The sequence below is a fragment of the Abramis brama genome (assembly GCF_963993115.1).
Source record: "Abramis brama genome assembly, chromosome: 7".
Taxonomy (NCBI): domain Eukaryota; kingdom Metazoa; phylum Chordata; class Actinopteri; order Cypriniformes; family Leuciscidae; genus Abramis; species Abramis brama.
The window spans coordinates 13,301,141-13,320,997 of NC_139969.1; the positions used below are offsets into that span (position 1 = coordinate 13,301,141).

Sequence of the window (19,857 nt, forward strand, 5' to 3'; positions counted from 1 at the left end):
GTCCCGTTGACCCCCCTGACCGGTCCCAAGCCATGCCCCCGTCCCACAAACCCACTATTTGTCCGATTACCCACTATAGTGGCCAAATGACCAGTCGGCCCCTGCTGACCACTCACAAGCCATGCCCCCGTCCCACGAACCCACTATTTGTCCGATTTCCCATTATAGTGGCCAAATGTCCCGTCGAAACATGCTGAGTTTTCAGTTTGCAAAAATGCAAATACATTTAGATAATTCAAACTTCTTTCCTTACAAGTAAAATATACTTTCAAGTATTCAAACCTAGTATGCCTGGTATGGCCTTATGTGATTCCATTATGGTACAATGTTGCCTCGAGGCAACATGCAGTTTTATGTAATTTCCTATTAAATATTTTATGATATATAATGTAAAGTTTTTGAAAATACTTCTTTACTTACCAATGAAGGTGACTGATTTTTTGTAACTGATTATCTGGACAGAAATTAGTGAAAAATGCCCTTTTCAGTGGAGAAAATATGGAGCCATGTGCACGTGTGCTGAAAGAGGGACCAAAATGGACCCCTGTGGGTCATGTGGCCACTCTTTTGCATTTTCATTGGTTAGTATTTGAGTTCCCCTCCCCTTAGAGAGCATTGACCAATTCAATTTTATTACGTTTTTATTATAAAAAAGCTAAAATAGACTATGTTGCCTGGAGGCAACACCGTACCATAGAGGGTTGAGAGAGGTAATTATTTTAGCTAAACAATTATAGACAAGGGAAACCATCAGCTATGGTTTGGTTTTGTTTACTCATGTACACTCATTAAGAGAGCACAGATTGTGAACAACGGAGATTTCTGCCAAGACATCTGAACCTATTTGCTAGCATCACAGGGAATATTCACAAACAGCTGTTCAATCACTATTGATTGTAACCATCACTTCTTGGTGAGCAACTTTGAAAGACACTTCAGGAGACATTCTCTATATCTAGTTTAATTATGAATCCATTTGGATTCTTTTACCTTTTTTTCAGCTATTCAGAAACACTAATTTCTTTGGAATTTAATTTTACAAGCCATTGCATCATTGTTCTGGTTATCGTAAATGATTCTTGGCTGCTTCTTCGGCTACTTAAACATCTTTGGGAGTTTCTTTCCCGCCACTGATGCCTTTGGCTAACTAACTGGGTGGTTTGCAAGACATTTTCACTTGTAAATCGGCTTTGGAAGAGTATGCGTTGTGAAAAGCACTATACAAATATATTAAAATGTAACTATGGGAAAAGATATTGGTTTGCATGGCTGACTGAGAAGGTTTGTTCTCTGGCCAGAGAGCTCATTTTGTCACACGGCCCTTAGCAAATATAATTCTGGCACTATAGTGCTGAACAAATTGTGCCCTCAATATTTCTGGTGGTTGCTGCCCTGTTTTGTGTGTCTGTGTATATTTACAGATCAATGTTCAGATCATCTAATTCTAATTATTACTTCATACACCAAATGCCAAACAACCCTACACACACTCTTTTCTCAAATTATGTCAGATAGAATGTATCAAAATGTATCAAAGCCTTACAAATAGTATATATAAAAAAAAATGTACCTATGGGGGAAAAATAAAATTCCATTTTATTTTTATAACTTTGTCCTCACCAACAGGTTTTAATCTTTTATTGTCTTGATAATATCAGTGATTATGGGTCAAGAGGTCAAACATTCAAATCCTGTTTGTTTATCTGATTATGACCCAGATTCATTTGTTTGTTTGGGCCATTAGAATATGGATATTGTAATTCCAATGGGCTACTGAATGTAAGAACTGATTTTCCTGCTAAAACAAAACGCACCCTGCAATAAAGCCATAAAATGCACCCTGGACAGCAGATAGCAAAGACAGAGCACAGAACCGTGTCCTGCCCAAACTTATCTCCTTGTCCCCTTGTTTGACTTCAACTCATCCCCCCTCTCCCTCCTCAAGGCACTGAAAGTTCATTAAGAATGTCTATATAACACATATGGTGTATCTTGTGAATATGTTGTTTTTCCTTTCCATGTTTGGTATCATTTTAAGTGTCGCAGTGCGATTGGTAAAATGGTCTTAATTTCATTGCAGTCATTGGTTTAATGAGAAAGATTGAGAACTTAGGAGAATCCTGTTTCTCCTCTCTGGCTGATATCTCTTTACGATATCTCCTGAAACCAGGTGCTACCCCCCTGGGGTACATGGATTGGCCCAAACAACTCTAAACAACATTTGTATAACCCCTTTTGTTCTGGTCTGGTACTTAAGGCGAGGTGACAGAGCAGACTTGTGGACTCTTTACCAGGCATCCCCCATACAGTAATGTATGTCAGATTTTCCTGTTGGAAAGCCCTGACACATTACTGTGTGTCTCTGTCAGGAAAACATTGCTTACTTGTAGAATCATCTTTGAGTAAATGATGTCATGTATTTTTCTGAACTGGCTTTTTAATCATTTACTTCTGTAATTGGCATGATACATTTTTACCTGACAAATAAATGTTACATCTTGATTTATTCTGAAGTTTTAGAAATCATTAATTTTAGTAGATTAATGTGTAGTCTGGTGTTTCCGCAAATCTTTGTCCAGGATAGATCAAACTGAAGGCACTATGAATGGAGCATGGGGCACATAGGAAGACCTTCTGATTTCTGACTATCTCCTGACTTAGCATGTTGTACGCTGCAAATATTATAAAAAATTACACCTATGGGTCTGCAGTGAGCGGCTGCATAGGGTAAAATACTTGCACTGCACCCTCTGACTATTTCAGGACTGGCTAGTTTGTGATCGTGAGCGCACATTCGCGACGTGACGTCTCAAAGCGACACTAGGTCTGTAATGAACGAATATTTGAAATTATGAGATGCCCAGAATAATCAAAGATCTAAATTAATTCATAATCAATATTTATGATTATTTTCTAATCAGAAACACGATCTAAATTTGATTATCATTTGAAATTGGAGTTAGATTACGCATAGAGCTAAAGTAATACTAAAACTAAATTCCAATAAATTAAGTGAACTTCACTGGAGCGCTGAAAAGACATACACGCATTATACCTTCGCCAGGCCGTTGGATTCCGTCGTTGGGCCAATGGGTGGTCCTTACAGAATAATAATAAAAAAAATCTCTTCACAGTTGCATAATATTTACTCTGTTACACTCATCTACTAAACTAGACCAAACCAGAGCACTGTAGGTGGGTTTATCAGATTAATACATTAAGTTTGGGGCAGGAGAATAAAGTTACAGAGACTCATAACAGCACAAAGTCGCTGCTGTCTGTGTGAAAATGAGCAGCAGCAGTGGCGCCCGACGCAGGGCTTCATCAGTGCCGGACTCAGACACAGACAGAGATCCAGCGGTGGCCTTGAAGAAAGAGATCGGACTCTTCAGTGCGTGTGGTATTATTGTGGGTAAGTCTTTTCTGCTGTACTTTACCTCTCTTTATTCTCCTTCCACTTTATCTGGTAGAACAATATGTGAAGATAATAAGCATATTTTGTGTCCTCTGAATACATATAAGATATTTTGAAGACTGGTTTAACTGTTTTTGTCCATACAATGAAAGTGAAGGGGGTCCAATGTTGTTTTCATTTTATGGTATTTCCAAAAAATCCTCTTTTGTGTTCCACAAGAAGAGCATACAGGTTGTATGATCACATATTGTGATCACGTATTATATTTATTCTAAATGTAAATTAAAATACAATTTTTGAACACTGACTACATCTTGTCAGAGCTTATGATGCAGGATTTCAAGCAGGTTTATAAAACAAGGATTTTTCAGCGGTGAAGAGATTTATCAGTACACTCTCAGAAAAAAAGGTACACGGTGGTACAAATAATGTTCCTCAAAGAACAGTTTTGTACCTTTTCAATAATAGTACCTTTAATGGTACAGGAAAGACCACTGATGATACTGTTTGGTACCTGTTAAGGTACAATTGAAATGAAGGTACATAATTGTTCTCACATCAAGGGTACAGTTATGGACCAAATTACTATTTCATTCATGATTGGTTGCTGTGTTGAGTATTTTGCATAGCAACAAGACACTGATTGGTCGAAATCGCTTCAGCCACGGAAATTTCCGAACTGACAGCGGGAAGCAGCTACACGGCTGCAGTGCGGTCGAGATTATTTTATCAAACTTGAAGAAGACGAAATTTAAAGGTGAGTTCTTATAATTTATGTATATATTTAGTTCACAAGTCTAAAATATAAATGTTTCAGCCACTTAACGTTATTTTAGCGAGTTGCTTTGCTCCAAATGCTTTTTAGCCATTTGACTTGTAAGTTATAACGTTACACTTTTTAATTTTTTTAATGCAATTATTGACTATTATTAAGTCATCACGTGTACAATATATGGCGTTTGTTCTCCATTATCCACCATAACGTTAACTGTTAAATGTTAACTTTGCTATTAGCAGCTAGGCGACATGAAACTGATTGCCCAAGGTTGCTGCAGCCGTTACTGCATTTTCAAATAGACCGGAGAGCGGGAACTTCGGGAAGCAGATTACGAGCACGGAGCACCACCACAAGCCATGGCCTCCGCCCTCGTCAGAAGTACTTTAGTGGCTGGACTCGAATTATAAGACGAAGAGAAGAGGAAATTCAAAGGTGGGTTTTATGTTTATGTTTAACCAAATAAAATGTATAAAACGTTACAGCTACTCAACATGATAATAGCGAGTGTAACGTTAAATAGCTTATTTGTACGAATCCAGTCAGTGATAGCCGTCTGCATAATTTTTAAAGCAATTGAGTTTCTGTGTCGTAAGTTCACATTTAAAACATTATTGTTGTAAATGAATGCTCAACCAGAGGTGCCCTGCTGGTGTAGCCTACTTTACATTAGTCCACAATGCGGTTTTGGAACAACGTGATTGAGCGCCAACGAACAGTGCGCAGATAAAATAGTTGATCACTCGTTCTGTTTTTGAATGCGATTAACGTTACCGGATTCTGTCCTAAGTAATATAAAGTTACATGTCATATACTCAGCTAATGTGTCTTTGATTTTTAGATCATGATGGGGTAAACTGCATGGTAAACTGTCAGTGCTGGTCATCTGAAAGTCTTCCTGCGTCCTCAGCTGTGAGGCAAGTATCAGTACAATGTGTTATTTGAGTTTCTTAATCTTATGATATTCTTTTTTCTGATGAGGTTGAATATTTCTAAGACAAAATGTTTGCCATAATGACAGAGTGATGTCAATCTTGATAAAGCACAACTGCACTTCAAATGAACTCTGAAAGATTTCGGTCACTTAACTGAAAGTATATTCACCTAAAACTCTGACACTCACAAAGTATGGTAACGTTAGCATACCGGTACCAAATGTCAATATGAAATGTAATGTGTAAAATGGCAATGTATTTATATTTACATTTTCTATATGATATGTGCAACATCTGGAGCAAAAAAATATTCAAAATCAATAATATAATAATTTGCATTACTACACTAGCTTTAACATAAAATTAAAACATACATTGAATTTTTTTTAAGTTCAAAAATAGAAAATGAAATGTATTACAGAAATTAGATGTTTAAAATGTTCAAGCAAATATTATAGCAAAACTGTAATTTAGGTTATTTTTCCTAGTTGCTTTTACACTCAAAGTTAAGGCACTTGATGCAAAGATCATCTTGGAATCCTTTTTTTAAATCCAGATTGAATTTTGCCACGTTCATCGTGGGTATTTAATAAAAATGCAATCATAAGTGTCTTAACTGTGAGTGTAAATGCAATTAAGGAAAATAGCATTTAAATTATCATTTTGCTACAATTTTATGTTGAACATGTTAAAGGGTTAATTAGTTCACCCAAAAATTAAAATTCTTTCATCAATTACGAGCTTTCTGACCCCCCATAGACAGCTAAGCAACTACCACTTTGATGCTTTAAAAAGTTCCTAAAGTGATTGTAAAACTAATCCATATGAATTGAGTGTTTTAGTCTAAAATTTGTGCTGTATGATGAACAGGTTGAATTTAGGCTTTTATTCATCAATTCACATCAGATAATACGGTAAAAGGAAGCTCTAGCATGTTCCCTTGACATGCGAAAACAAATGAGGTTCATTCTCGTGTGTTGCGCAGCACGTTTGAGAAAGAGGTTTGTTCTCACGTGTCAAGCATGTTCGGTTGAGCTTCTGAAATCTGTTTATCATATAAAGCGATCATGTCTTATGAAAATTTGAACTACGGTAAACTGCTCGATTCAAAAGGATTGGTCTTACGATCTCTTTATGAACTTTTTGAAGCATCAAAGTTTTAGTTGCATGGACTGTCAATGGGGGGACAGAAAGCTCTCAGATTTCATTAAAAAGATCTTCATTTGTGTTCCAAAGATGAACGAAAGTCTTACAGGTTTGGAACAACATGAGAGTGAATAATTAATGACAGAGTTTTTTTTAATTTTTGGTGAATTGTGCCTTTAAACATCTCTAATCATTTTGTAATATGTTTAAATTACCGGTATATGTTAAAACAAGTGTAGGAGATGGCTAATTTAATTATATTATTGAATTTGAATTGTCACTTTGCCCCAAACATTGCACATATGGTATGGAAAATGTAAATTTAAATAAGAACATTGCCATTTTATATATTACATTGCCATTTTGCATATTAAATTTCAAAATGTCTTTTGATACCTGAATGCTACCATAATAAAGAGATCGTAAAATAATTTGAATTGAGCAGTTTAGTCCAAGTTTTTCTGTAGAGATACAATCATTTTATATGATGAACAGATTTAATTTAGGCTTTTATTCACATAAAAATATACATCAATTCACACATCAGTTGCGGTAAACAGAAGCTCAATCATGTTTGCTAAACGTGCGAAAACCGATGATGTTCATTCTCATGTGTTTTGCAGCACGCTTGAGCTTCCGCAAGAACCACTGAGGTTTGTTCTCGCTTGTCAAAGCAAGTGCGGTTGAGCTTCTGTTTGTTCAATGTTTAAATGTGATTAAAATCCTAAATTTAATCTGTTTATTATACTAAGCGGTAGTCTCTTCAGACATTTTTTACCAAACTTCTCAATTCAAATGGATTAGTTTAACATTTTACTTTTCTGGGTATTTTATATGAAGCTTTAAGTGAATCATTTAAAACTTTGTGGGAAATGTAAAAATGCAGAAAGTTTTTTTGTGTGTGAAAATTGTTTTCTTATCTGCATTTCAGTTATTCCAGAAAATGGACCGAATGCATGCTGTGGTTGATTTAAGGTGTTTCCAGGATTCCTTAAAGGTATAGTTCAGCAATTTTTTTTAATTCTGTCATTAATTATACACCCTCATGTCATTCCGAACCTGTAAGACCATCGTTTATCTTCGGAACACAAATGAAGATATTTTTGATGAAATCCAAGAGCTTTCTGTTCCTCCATTGGTAGCCTACGCAACTAAAACATTCAAGCCCCAGAAAGGTAGTAAAGACACCATTAAACTAATCCAAGTGACTCCAGTGGTTTAACCTCAATTTTATGAAGCGATGTAAGCTTTGTTTTGCCAAAAAAAAAAAAAAAGAAGCATAATTTACCTCTATATTTACAAAATAATATAATCTAAAGCACATTCATGGAACAACACCCGGTCTTGAGTCAACACAATTCGCATGCGTCGTAGTGCTCCCCCTAATAAATAAAGTGTTAAATTGTGTTTTTTTGCTAAAACAAAGCACCTGCATCGCTTCATAAAATTGGTTAAACCACTGGAGTCACATGGATTACTTCAATGATGTCTTTCCTATCGTTCTGGGCCTTGAATGTGTTAGTTGCATTGCTCCCAATGGAAGGACAGAAAGCTCTCAGAATTTCATTAAAAATATCTTCATTTGTGTTCCGAAGATGAACAAAGGTCTTACAGGTGTGAAATGACATGAGGGTGAGTAATTAACAAAATAATTTTCAGGTTGAGGTTTTTGAGGTTGTTAATTTGAGGTTGGCTAAGCTGAAATCCGTTATAGAAGCACATTACATGGATGCCAAACGAGATGTTGAAGGATGTGTAGTTCACCCAAAAAATGAAACAGTCAATGGGGCCCCATTGACTTCCATAGTATGAAAAATATTCTATGGAAGTTAATGGGGCCCCATCAACTGTTTAATTTTCGATTCTCAAAATATCTTTTTTGTTCAAGTTAACAGATTTGGAAAAACTTGAGGGCGAGTAAATGACAGAATTTTCAGTTCTAGGTGAACTATCCCTTTAAGTCTAGAAGTGAAATTTGAGCTTGTCATTGGAAGTATAAATTTAATAAATTTACATCTGTCTTTACTAATATTGATTCTTCATTATGTTCAGGAAGAACCGGCTATCTCAACTCACTGTGCAGATCTTGGGAATGTCTTGACTGGACGTGTCTTCAGTGAGAGGAGAATCTTCAGCAGTGTAAAAATGGAGGGATCTGAAATTGCCGAGCAGTTCGGTTGGATGATGGTGTTTTAAAAAGTTAAATAAATGCAAGGGTATTGTGTGAAAAGTGGGGGGAAAAAAACAAGTCTAGCTTTGTTGTAGATAAGAAAATATATTTTATGTACTGTAACATTTTTGCATTTTAAATTCTTTCAAATCTTTTTAAAGAAGTGATATTCTGTTAATTTTGCTAAGTCTTTATTGTATTGTGAAATCTTTGATGTATTTACACAAAGATATACTTTACTGTAAGTTGGAATGAAAGTATTCAAATGTTCATATGAATTTGATATGTATTTACAGAAATTATTAAATTGATGCCTTTTTGATTCAGTTGTTGAATGTGCTTGTTATTCAATAGAAAAATAGCCTTTCTCGTAGGAACAAATTTGACACAGTTAAGGTACAAAGGGGCTTGTCACTGGGGCGGTACCTTAAGAGATCAAATTTGTACCTTTGATAAAAGGTACAATATTGTACCAACAAGTTTTTAAAAACAAAAGGTACATTTTGGTTTGCCCATGGTACAAATCATGTCCTTTAAGGTACAAACTGGAATGGAACAAATTTGTTCCTCTATATTAAGGTACAATTTTGTACCAGTAAAAGGTACCGCCCCAGTGACAAGGGTTTGTACCTTCTTTGGTACAAAATTGTACCTTTTTTTCTGAGAGTGTAGGAGTATGGTGTTAGGTAGCAGGTTTAAACCTAAACTAGGTCACTACATGGCATGTAAATTAGACTTGAATGCAAGCTCACCAACATGTCTTTGCCAGTTACCTCAATGCTGGGTTAATGCATGTTATCTGAGATGTAAGCTGTGAAAGTGTTTGGGTTACAGTTGGTCGGGTCACTTTGCTGTGTTGCCCATTAACAGGGGGCTGTGGTATTTTCTAAGGCATGTTTAAAAAAGCTACTTAAATGTCCTAATTGAACTAAGGCCTAATCCTGGCTTAATCTAAACCCTGTCTGTGAAACCGTGCCTTAGATTATCTGATTTTAACAAATCAGAAAACAAGGAACATTTGATTTGTGAGGAGAGCAATCACATGTTTATTTTCCATCACCTCAATATTGCAATCGATACAACAGCCTCTTAAATGTCTGCAAACACTCAAGTCTCAGTTAATCTCAAGTTGCCCTTTTCATATGCTCGAAAAGGGCATACGTAAACCAATATCCTTCAAAAAGGTCACTTCGATGTAACGGATAAATAAAACAATGTTAAGTAAAATGAAATAGTCAAAGCCTAGTTGCACTGGACGTGCTGGTTTCACCGGCTGCAGCCATGTATCTCCATGCATCTTATGTATGAAACGTGCGATTCTCAACTACCTGCTAATGCACTCACATTCGTGTAAAGTAGCCTTGTTGACATGTTTGGGTGAGTAAGGGCGAAACACACAAGATATAGTATCTTCAATGCCCTGTTGATGGCGAAATCGCTTCTTTTGTAGCAGATATAAACTGCTGCATAAAAAGCTAGGTACCATGCATAATGTAACAAGTAATTGCATTACTCATCACAAATGTAGTAAAGGAGTAAAAGTACATATACTTATTCAAAAATGTAGTCATGTAGAGAGTAAAAGTTGCTAACATCTTTGATGCTCAGTCAAACTACAAAGTAGCCAAAAAGATACTTAAGTACAATAACTAATTACATTTACTCTACACCACTGACAAAAATAAATAATGGAGGAAAGGGACTCGGGAAGGTGCTTCAAGAATAATAATAATCATAATAATAAAAATCACCTGCAGTTCAGAGCTTCTGTAAGTGGCAATACAGCTTATTTCATTAGCCTCGTCTTTTTTCCAAATCTCTAGAGAATTCCATCTCTTTTTGTTTCCAAACAAAGAAACTTTTCACTGCTCAACAGGTGTTAAGAATGAGCATTCTTAATATTTTACCAGACTGGTTAAAACCAGCCCTCAAGGTCACAAAGCACAGAAGAAAACCTCAGAAGAGAAGAATACAGACTGAGGCACAAAGAAGAGCAGAACACAGAGACAAATTATTTTATAGGTTATATACAGTACTGTTCAAGAGTTTGAAGTCAGTAAGATTTTTAATGTGGTTGAAAGAAAGTCTCATTATGCTCACAATAGGCTGCATTTATTTGATAAAAAATACAATAAAAACAGTATTAATCTGAAACAATTTTACAATTTAAAATAACTGATTTCTATTTTAATATATTGTAAACTGTAATTTATTCATTTGATGGCAAAGCTGAATTTAGCCATTACTCTTACATATGCATACTTATATATTACATTTACTGTCACTTTTGATCAATTAAATGCATCCTTCAAAAAAACAAACAAACAAGAAAAAAACGTACTGACCCCATTTTGAAACGTTAGTATATACTATATGATCAGTTGTATATGGACATCCAAAACCCCATATTTGTCCGATATCCAAAACAATGGGCATTATTAGAGAGTTGGACATATACCTTTTCCAAATTTTGTAACCTGATGGCTGTGGGGGTTTACTTTATTTTAGACCCAATCATCAATGAGCAACAATCAAGTCCTTCTGTTAATTGCAGTTGCTTGTCTGTTTTTATTTTCCAGGTAACATTATTGGGTCTGGGATCTTTGTAAGTCCAAAGGGTGTGTTGGAAAATGCCAGTTCAGTGGGTCTGGCTCTCATAGTGTGGATTCTCGTGGGCGTCATCACTGGCATCAGTGCTATGTGCTATGCTGAACTGGGCGTCACAATCCCAAAGTCAGGCGGAGACTATGTTATGTTAAGGACATTTTTGGAGGTCTAGCTGGGTAAGACCAAGTCATTTTTTTTTTTAGATGTTATGATGTAAGGCAGGGATAGGCAACTCCGGTCCTGGAGGGCCGCTGTCCTGCAGAGTTTAGCTTCAGCCCTGATAAAAACTCACCTGCCTGTATCTATCTAGTAATCCTGAAAACATTGATTGCCTTGTTCAGGTGTGTTTAATTAGGGTTGGAGCTAAACTCTGCAGGACAGTGGCCCTCCAGGACCGGAGTTGCCTATCCCTGATGTAAGGTCTCACAGAGCTTGTCTTCTGAATAGGTTTCTAAGGCTGTGGACTGCAGTGTTGGTGATCTATCCAACTAACCAGGCTGTGATTGCCCTCACATTTGCCAATTACGCATTGCAGCCTCTCTTCCCTTCATGCTTCCCTCCAGAGAGAGCTCTGGGTGTGCTCGCTGCCGCCTGCCTGTGTAAGTCACATTTAGAACATAAACATTACAATATGACTGTCCATGACAACACTTTTTTATCCAAGAGTATGCTGCCTCTGCAGATCCAACCCTGCTTAACCTGTTTATAATTAAGTGCATCTAAAGACCTTGGGTGCGGCTCCCTATGTAGTCAGGGCACTTCAGGGTCTCAATCGCAAAAATTCTTCCAGTGCACTGAAACGATCACTCCCTAAAAGTCCCACAATGCACTGTGAAAGCAAGGGAGTATTGAAAAAAAAAAAAAAAAAACAACAACTTAAAATTTGTTAAGAACTTAAATATCAAATTTAAAAAATATTAAGTTTAGTTAACTAGTTTAGTTTAGTTAAGTCAAGCACGAACACATACTTTAAGTTGAAACAACACATTATTTGTTATACTACTGATGAATTTTCAGTTGTGATAAATAATCATAGCAATAATTTTTACAGAGTATGTTCTCATAACGGAAGTTCTGAAGCGTGAAACATAAATCATGTGAGACAACTCACTACACATAATGATAGATGCATGCGATAGATGATTTTCCAAATATAAACCATTATTTAATTATATTTCAGCATAAACACATCGCTAGGCAGGTAATGAACAAAATCTAGCTAACATTTTTAATTTATTTATGGCTGAAATGTTGCATGTATATGTAACAAGCAAAGTGTTTAACTTTAAATAATATTAAAACATAATGTCAGAAAGATATCAGTTCTGCTGTTTTTCATAATTACCAGTATAGTGAAGTTGTACAATGAGGACGTTGTCATTTCGCCGGAAATAGAGTCAAAAGTGTCCCAATGTGTAGAGCCATGCAGGGTCCTTGCTGTCCTTAATTTGTTCTTTTCCTTGTAGTGCTTGGATTAACTGCTTCAGTGTCCGCTGGGCGACGCGTGTACAGGATGTGTTCACCACGGGCAAGCTCCTCGCCCTCTGCCTCATCATCATTATGGGTATCGTGCAGATCTGCAAGGGTACAGTCCATGGTGCTATAAAATCCATTCATTAACATCACTCAGATAAACATATTTTACTCATATTTTACTAATATTTTTTTCCATATTTTAAAAAAATTGTCTGGTTACCTCCTTATATTTTGCATATAATCCATTCCAGTATTATTTCATTCCGTTACTGTTTTCCAAATACAGTTCTATTTTGTACAAACAAGAAAACTGTGTGTCTGTGTGTCTGTGTGAGTGTGTGAGTGCGTGCGCGTGTTTGTTTGTTTAGGTATTCCTAAACTGTCCCCAGGATGGCAGTCTTTGATCTTTGAATTTTTTTGAAAGATTTTTGTTTTTGAAAGAGTCTCTTTTGCTGCAAGGCTGCATTTATTTGTTCATTAAATGCAGTAAAAAAAATACCAATATTGTGAAATATTTCGATTTGAAATAAATGTTTTTTAATACGTTATCATCAGTCATCAGTGTTAAATGATCCTTCAGAAATCATTCTAATATGCTGATTTGGTGCTCAAGGCTCATTTATTATTATCAGTGCTGAAAACAGTTGTGCTGTTTAATATTTTTGTGGGAGTCGTGATGCATTTTTTTCAGAATTATTTGATGAATATGAAGTTCAACAGAACAGCATTTATTTGAAATAGAAATCTCTTTTGTAACATTATACATGTTTAATGTCACCTTTATGTGTTCTCGCTAAGTGCCCTGTGTTCACCAAAGGCCTCGCAATAGAATTTTTTATTGTTGTTACCACAGCCATAAACATATTAGCACAAAACAAACCAGTCTAAATTATGTATCAGAGCAAGGAAACAATAAAGGCTTGTTTAACACATGTGAAGTATTAGATGTGAACATAAAGGGCTTGAATATAAGAGGGCAGGCATTAAGCTAAAAGTATTACATAGGCATACTTTTCATATTTGACCCATTTTAGCACTATAAACAAAAGAGCACAAATCCATTAAGCACAGACAAGCTCACATATGAAGTCGACTGTCATGCTGGGCCATTTGTAGTCTGCTGCTTTCATGTGCTTGATATCCCAAGGACTAAAAAGGAGCTCTGAATGTCTTCTTTAAAAACTCCTCAAAGAAAGAACCATTGATTTTGATAATGGAAAGTGTACTGTACAGTGCATAATACGCTTTTCTGCAGTAAATAAAACTCATTATGCAGTAGTTATTTCAACTTTCTCCATTCATTTTGGATACTCTCTACATATAAATTGAGGCACAGCACATAAAATGCTTCTCTGTTTTGTGTCTCCAGGTCATTTTTATTGGTTGGATCCAGAACATGCGTTTCACCCTTTCCAACCCTATGACATGGGCCACATTGCACTCGCTTTCCTCCAGGGCTCCTTCGCTTATTCAGGATGGAACTTTCTTAACTATGTAACAGAAGAGCTCATCGACCCCCACAGGTGCATTGTCATTTGCCAGGGATGATGTACAGTCAGCTAGTCACAAAATAATATCACAAAGTAATAAACCACAAAGGGAAAAGGTCTTTGAGAGCTGGTTTTATTAAATAATTTTCATACAAAATAAGTAAAAACTAGTCAAAACTTGGTGTGGGTTACTTAATTATTTTAACGCATTAAACAGTCAATATTATTCGCAGAAGCGCAGATATGTAATTTTCTACAACTGTAAAATTAATATGAATATAATATTCAAACTGTCATGTATAATGTACATTTTAACAACATACATAATTGTTTCATCTGGTGATTCCATTGACATTAATAATGTAAATGACACCAAATCAGTGTGATGAGAAGCCATTGGAAGGAAGAAATATGATCTTATAATGTCTCAATTTGTCTCCTACACATCATTGAAAATGAATGGAAAGTAAATGCAGACTTTTGGCAACTAATCTGCTTCTCACATTTTTCTGCTGAGAAAGAAATCTCATGTATCAAGTAAATTATTATTATTTGGGCTATGCGATTTTATCGAGTTTGTTGTCTGTAATTTGTCATTTTATAAGAAATATGGGACAAAGTGAACACTTAACTGAGAATTCTATTAATTTTTAAACATGCAGAAGTTATTAAGATCATTAACTATTGGGGTGTAATACATAATCTAAATTTTAGCATTTTAAATACAGAAGAATTGCCGCTTGGGACAGATACAGCTTTGTCCAAAAAAATTACAATCGAGATTCAACCCATGTTTTAATTCTGTATTTGCAGGAACCTACCTCGCGCAATCTTCATCTCAATCCCTCTGGTCACCTTTGTCTATGTATCTGTGAATATTGCGTATGTTACAGCTATGAGCCCTCAGGAACTGTTGGCCTCCAATGCTGTTGCTGTGGTGAGAACTTTATTGAGATCCTTCATTAGAAAAAAATAAAATGAGCCTATTCATCAGTAGATCTGACAGACTTATCTGACATTATTGCTGAATGTCTGCTCACCTGTATAAACTTGATTGGTTTTCAACTTTCTCTTTGACCCCAGTGCCTGCTTTTTCTTTTAATCTCCATCAGACATTTGGTGAAAAGCTGATTGGGATGATGTCATGGATCATGCCCATCTCTGTGGCTCTGTCTACCTTCGGAGGGGTCAATGGATCCCCTTTCACGTCATCTAGGTCAGTCTTAACGTGTTATTTCTCATTTGCTCCTTCAGTTTGCATTACAGTTTGCATTCTCAGCATTATCAGGTTGATCATCTTCCCTGTCTGTTGGCAATGATTCATGCTAACCGCTGTACACCCATCCCAGCTTTGCTTTTCACTGTGAGCTCTTTATTTCTTTCCTTAAAGGTGCTGTATGTAACTTTTTTTTTTACTCTTCTAAAGCATAAAAATACCAAATATTTTTGCAGATATTTAGGAAACATACTAAGGCCCTGTCCCAATACCTCCCCTTACCCTAGATTTCTGCCCTAACCCTTGTTTTTGCGCGTTCTCGTGTAGGGGTAGGGTGTCCCAATACTCTAAAGAGCAAGGGGGAGTGCTATTCTCCCCTTAAAATCAACCCTCAAAACATAGTGCGGTCCGATGCAGGCTTAAAACGAAGTGGAAGATGAAATTACCCAGGATACCTTGCGGGCTCAGCAAGCAGTAAATTTTTTTAAACAAGATGGCGGACACCGCTGGAAAGGAACAGTTGAATTGTAATTATATTTTCGCAAATAAGCATGTTAAAATTTCTAAATATGTTGGAATATGTTAGTTTGATGCACATCCAATGGACTGTAAAGTTTTGAACACTAATGTTAGAAAATATTTCACGAAGCTATCTATACGATGTTGATATCTGCCGAGTGCTTCAAGAGAGTCTGCCCATCAAATATACATCTTATCTGGGTAGTTAATCTAATTTTATTTTCGATGTTGGCTTCCAATTATTATAAAAAGAAGACGTGAGGTAAAACTATTAAAAAATAGCCGCGTTCGTCTAGTGCTTCATCTTTTTCTTCACAGCGCGCTGTCACTTCTCCCTAACGTTAAACCCAAACAGCACTGAGCACAATCAGTGATGGTTGTAAAATGCAGTGTCTGCTGATTATAAATTGCGGGAGGTGTTTGATTGTAAAAAGAGCTATTAAAATTATAAGCACAATGATCCGCGCAAGAGACGTTGACCCTGTTCCCATGGCGGCGCGCGTTCGGAAACGGACTGCACCTAGACAAGCAAACTATACTCTGGGTTTCATGTGCGCGTCTAAACGATCAAATACAGACAAAAATATGGCTAAATGACCGGTTTGGAGATTCACTTTAACACAGTTTATGTCTTAAATGGGAGTTGGTTGTGGAATAGTTGGGAGAAAATGTGTATTATTAGATCTGCATTCGGTCTTAAAGTGGCAGCGTCTAATAAACCTGCGAATGATAACACCTTTAATGTGAATAAAACAACTAAAGGCAAAGAGAAAATTTCTCCCAGCTCTTGAATGAATAACTTTAGCTTTAACGAGCATTAATCTATCTATAATAAACTATGCTGTGTTATTTTACTTTTGATTACTTTATTAGATTTCTAGCATATTATTATGGATACTTATATCCTGATCATAACTGGGATAGTTATGTGCATGTATATAATTTGCATATAGTGGTGTCCCATTTCATAGGGAAAGATCTTCAACTCCACTTCCCCTTGTTGAGGGGACTTTACTTTTGAGGGCACTCAAAACCAAGTGGAAGTTTTAAGGGGGGAGAAATGGGACAGGGCCTAAGTTCACATGTAAGTCTCCTCGGTTTTCGTCGTCAATTGCGCTCGCTCCTGTTGCGTGTCCTCAAACTGGCAACCCGCGTGAGTGTGGAGTCTGAGGCGGTGGCAGGAGGGGAAGGGGGAAACAACGGTCTCTGATATTTTGAATTTTCACCTATTTCGACCACCATGTAATTCTTACATACAGCACCTTTAAGTTACGTAAAAAAAAATTTTTTTCTATAAATGATATGCAATGTGCTGGTTGGTGTTTGCTTCTTGTGTTTAAATCAAGTTCTATTAAATATAGTTATATTCTATTTAAATCAAGTTCAAGTCTATTTATTTTATAGTGTATATCAACACTGCTGATGTTGTGCACCAGCGACATATACACCCTCATCAACTATGTTGGTTTTATCAACTACCTGTTTTATGGGCTCACTGTTGCCGGGCAGATTGTGCTTCGCATCAAAGAACCAGATATACATCGGCCAATCAAGGAAAGACTTATTCTTATTGACTCTATTTTGTAGTTTTGACACTGTTAGTGAGCTGTCAGAGCCCAGCATTAGCCTGTGAACAATAATTATGTATAATTAATTATAGATTTCTTGCTTTCTTTTTTTGTACTGTGCATTTGTAGTCCTTTACTGTAATCAACAGGTTTCACTCCACAGGTGAGCTTGGTGTGGCCAGTAATTTTCCTGATTTTCTGGGCATTCCTGCTGATCTTTTCTCTGTACTCGGAGCCTGTGGCGTGCGGCATTGGCCTAGCCATCATGCTGTCAGGTGTTCCTGTGTATCTATTTGGCGTATATTGGGAAAACAAGCCCAAGAGCTTCAGTTCTTTTATTGGTATGTCTTAAGATGATTTACAAATGTCAGTTACATTTGCATTGACTAAACAGATTTGAAATGAGGCCTACAGAAGCTACTAAAGATATCTGCCGTTGTCTGTCTATAGCTAAACTGACACACTTGGGGCAGAAGCTGTGCATGGTGGTTTATCCCGCTGAGGACAGAGATGGAAATGAAGACAAAGAGGAAGCTGAATAGGATTACATTACATGAAGTAAATTTACAGGTTCATTGATGTATATTCTTTCAACAGCTAAACTTAAGCAATATGAGTGTGGTAGATTTTGAAAATGCAAAACAAACATTCACACAAATGTGGAGACTAATTTAATAATTAAAAAAGTATTTCTTTTCATTTGTAAGACTGGCCTTAAAAAACATCCTTAGTGCAATACTGCCACCCATTGGCTAGATTATTAGACGCAATATAAATATTGCAGTTGCCACTGTTACAGAGAATTTTGTATTTTTATATTGAGCATATTAGGTGATGTTCTCTTGATCAGTCTCTGGTGTTTGTATGCCCTAAATTGTATTCTCTATTTTAAAATGGTTGAATAATTGTGGTGAAGATATTTTTTGCATTTGTTGTGTGCAATTGTTTAAGACTCATTGAATAAAAAGAAAGAAAGAAAGAAAGAAAGAGAGAGAGAGAGAAAGAAAGAAAGAAAGAAAGAAAGAAAGAAAGAAAGAAAGAAAGAAAGAAAGAAAGAAAGAAAGAAATCTGTATAATACATGTGTATTTACCAGCATGGAATCTTGCCCGCATAGAAAATGTCTGTAATTTAGGAGTAAATGTGAAGAATAGCATGCTGTGTCATATAACCCAAATCCTACACCCTGCTTTCATGGTGGACAAGGACAACAAAACACGTCCAGATTTTAGTTACACTGTTGGCCTTTGCAGAATAGTGAAGGTAAGGTAAACCAGCACCATTTGTTGACTGGAGAACTTAAACTTTACTTTAAACTGGCCTATTACAGCACTACACTGTAAAAAATATATATATAATCAATAGGTTATTAAAACATTTTTACATTGCTTTAACTCATCAAAATAAGTGAAGTAATTTTAAACTTTTTTTAAATTATACAAGATTCAGCTATTTTTAAAGTCTGTTTATTGTAAATTTAAGTTGAAATTACTTAAACATCCAAGTTGATTGTATTTAAATATTTAAGGCAGCAACTTTTTTTTAACAGTGTAGGGCCTTTCTCAAGGTTAAAATACATTAAGTTAAAATAAATACATTTCAACTAAACGAAAGAAAAAAAATTAACATCAAAATGTGATGGATAGAATTGACTAGAATGTGTGACATACAGTTAAAATACTTTATACAATGTGCTGCTATTATACAGATCACATTGTTTTTAGTGTGACTTTATTTCACTACAGTCATGTCCATTATTTGTAAAACAAGTGGTATCTACACCGAGTACACCCCCAATCCTTCAAAGCACAGTGCTGTCTAAGAACAGAGTTCAGCTCCTGAACAAATATAAATGAATGTCAGCCATGTATCTAGTAATTTCATAAGTGTTTCATTTAGACACTACTTATTTCTTCACTATCCCAACAGTGTGACAAGTAGCATTGCTCAGTCAACAAATGTTGTTGTTCTATGTGGATCTGAGGTTCAGATATCAACTTTTCACTTCCTAGTATATATTCCAGTTTACCTAGTTCCTTTTTATGAGAGACTAGTATCTAATTTATCCCAGTAACTTTTACCTTATGCAGTGTTCAAAAGTTTGGGGTACGTTTTTTTTTTTTTTTTTTTTGAAATTAATATTTTTATTAAGCAAGGTTGCATTAAATTGATCAATAGCAACAGTAAAGACATGTATAATGTTACAAAATATTCATATTTAAAATAAATGCTGTTCTTTTGAAATGATCCTGGAAAAAAAATCCTACAAAAACATTAAGCAGCACAACTGTTTACAGCATAAATAATAATAAGAAATGTTACTTGCGACAAATAACTATATTATTTCTGAAAGATCATGTGACACTGAAGACTGGAGTAGCCTATGGCTGATGAAAATTCAACTTCAGAAATCATTATTTTAAAATATAGGGCCTACAATAGCAGTAGCCTACTACAATACTACTCTTTTACTGTATTTCTTATCAAATAAATGGAGATTTGGTGAGCATAAAAACGTTTAAAAAATAAATAAATAAAAAAA

The 19,857-nt window shown here is 35.8% G+C and overlaps 1 protein-coding gene and 1 long non-coding RNA gene across 4 annotated transcripts; both read left to right on the top strand.

Annotated features, from left to right (window-relative positions):
- The first annotated feature begins 3,273 nt into the window (after positions 1–3,273).
- LOC311086197 lies at positions 3,274–9,095 on the top strand. 3 transcript variants are annotated; one of them, XR_014607022.1, is made up of 5 exons: positions 3,274–4,172; positions 4,433–4,625; positions 5,032–5,107; positions 7,203–7,268; positions 8,324–9,095. It is a non-coding gene; the product is annotated as an uncharacterized lncRNA (long non-coding RNA). The 3 variants fall into 3 exon arrangements; XR_014607024.1 differs by having other exon boundaries at positions 3,824–4,172; positions 4,437–4,625; XR_014607023.1 differs by having other exon boundaries at positions 3,824–4,625.
- Positions 9,096–11,597: 2,502 nt separating this feature from the next.
- On the top strand, positions 11,598–18,758 carry slc7a8b (solute carrier family 7 member 8b; the record flags this gene model as incomplete). Its single annotated transcript, XM_084120326.1, has 7 exons — positions 11,598–11,647; positions 12,515–12,633; positions 13,894–14,047; positions 14,828–14,951; positions 15,127–15,230; positions 17,481–17,658; positions 17,768–18,758. The coding sequence occupies 6 exons, from the start codon at positions 11,598–11,600 to the stop codon at positions 17,482–17,484; spliced, it is 555 nt and encodes a 184-aa protein (XP_083976452.1). The 3' UTR covers positions 17,485–17,658; positions 17,768–18,758.
- Positions 18,759–19,857: the final 1,099 nt, after the last annotated feature.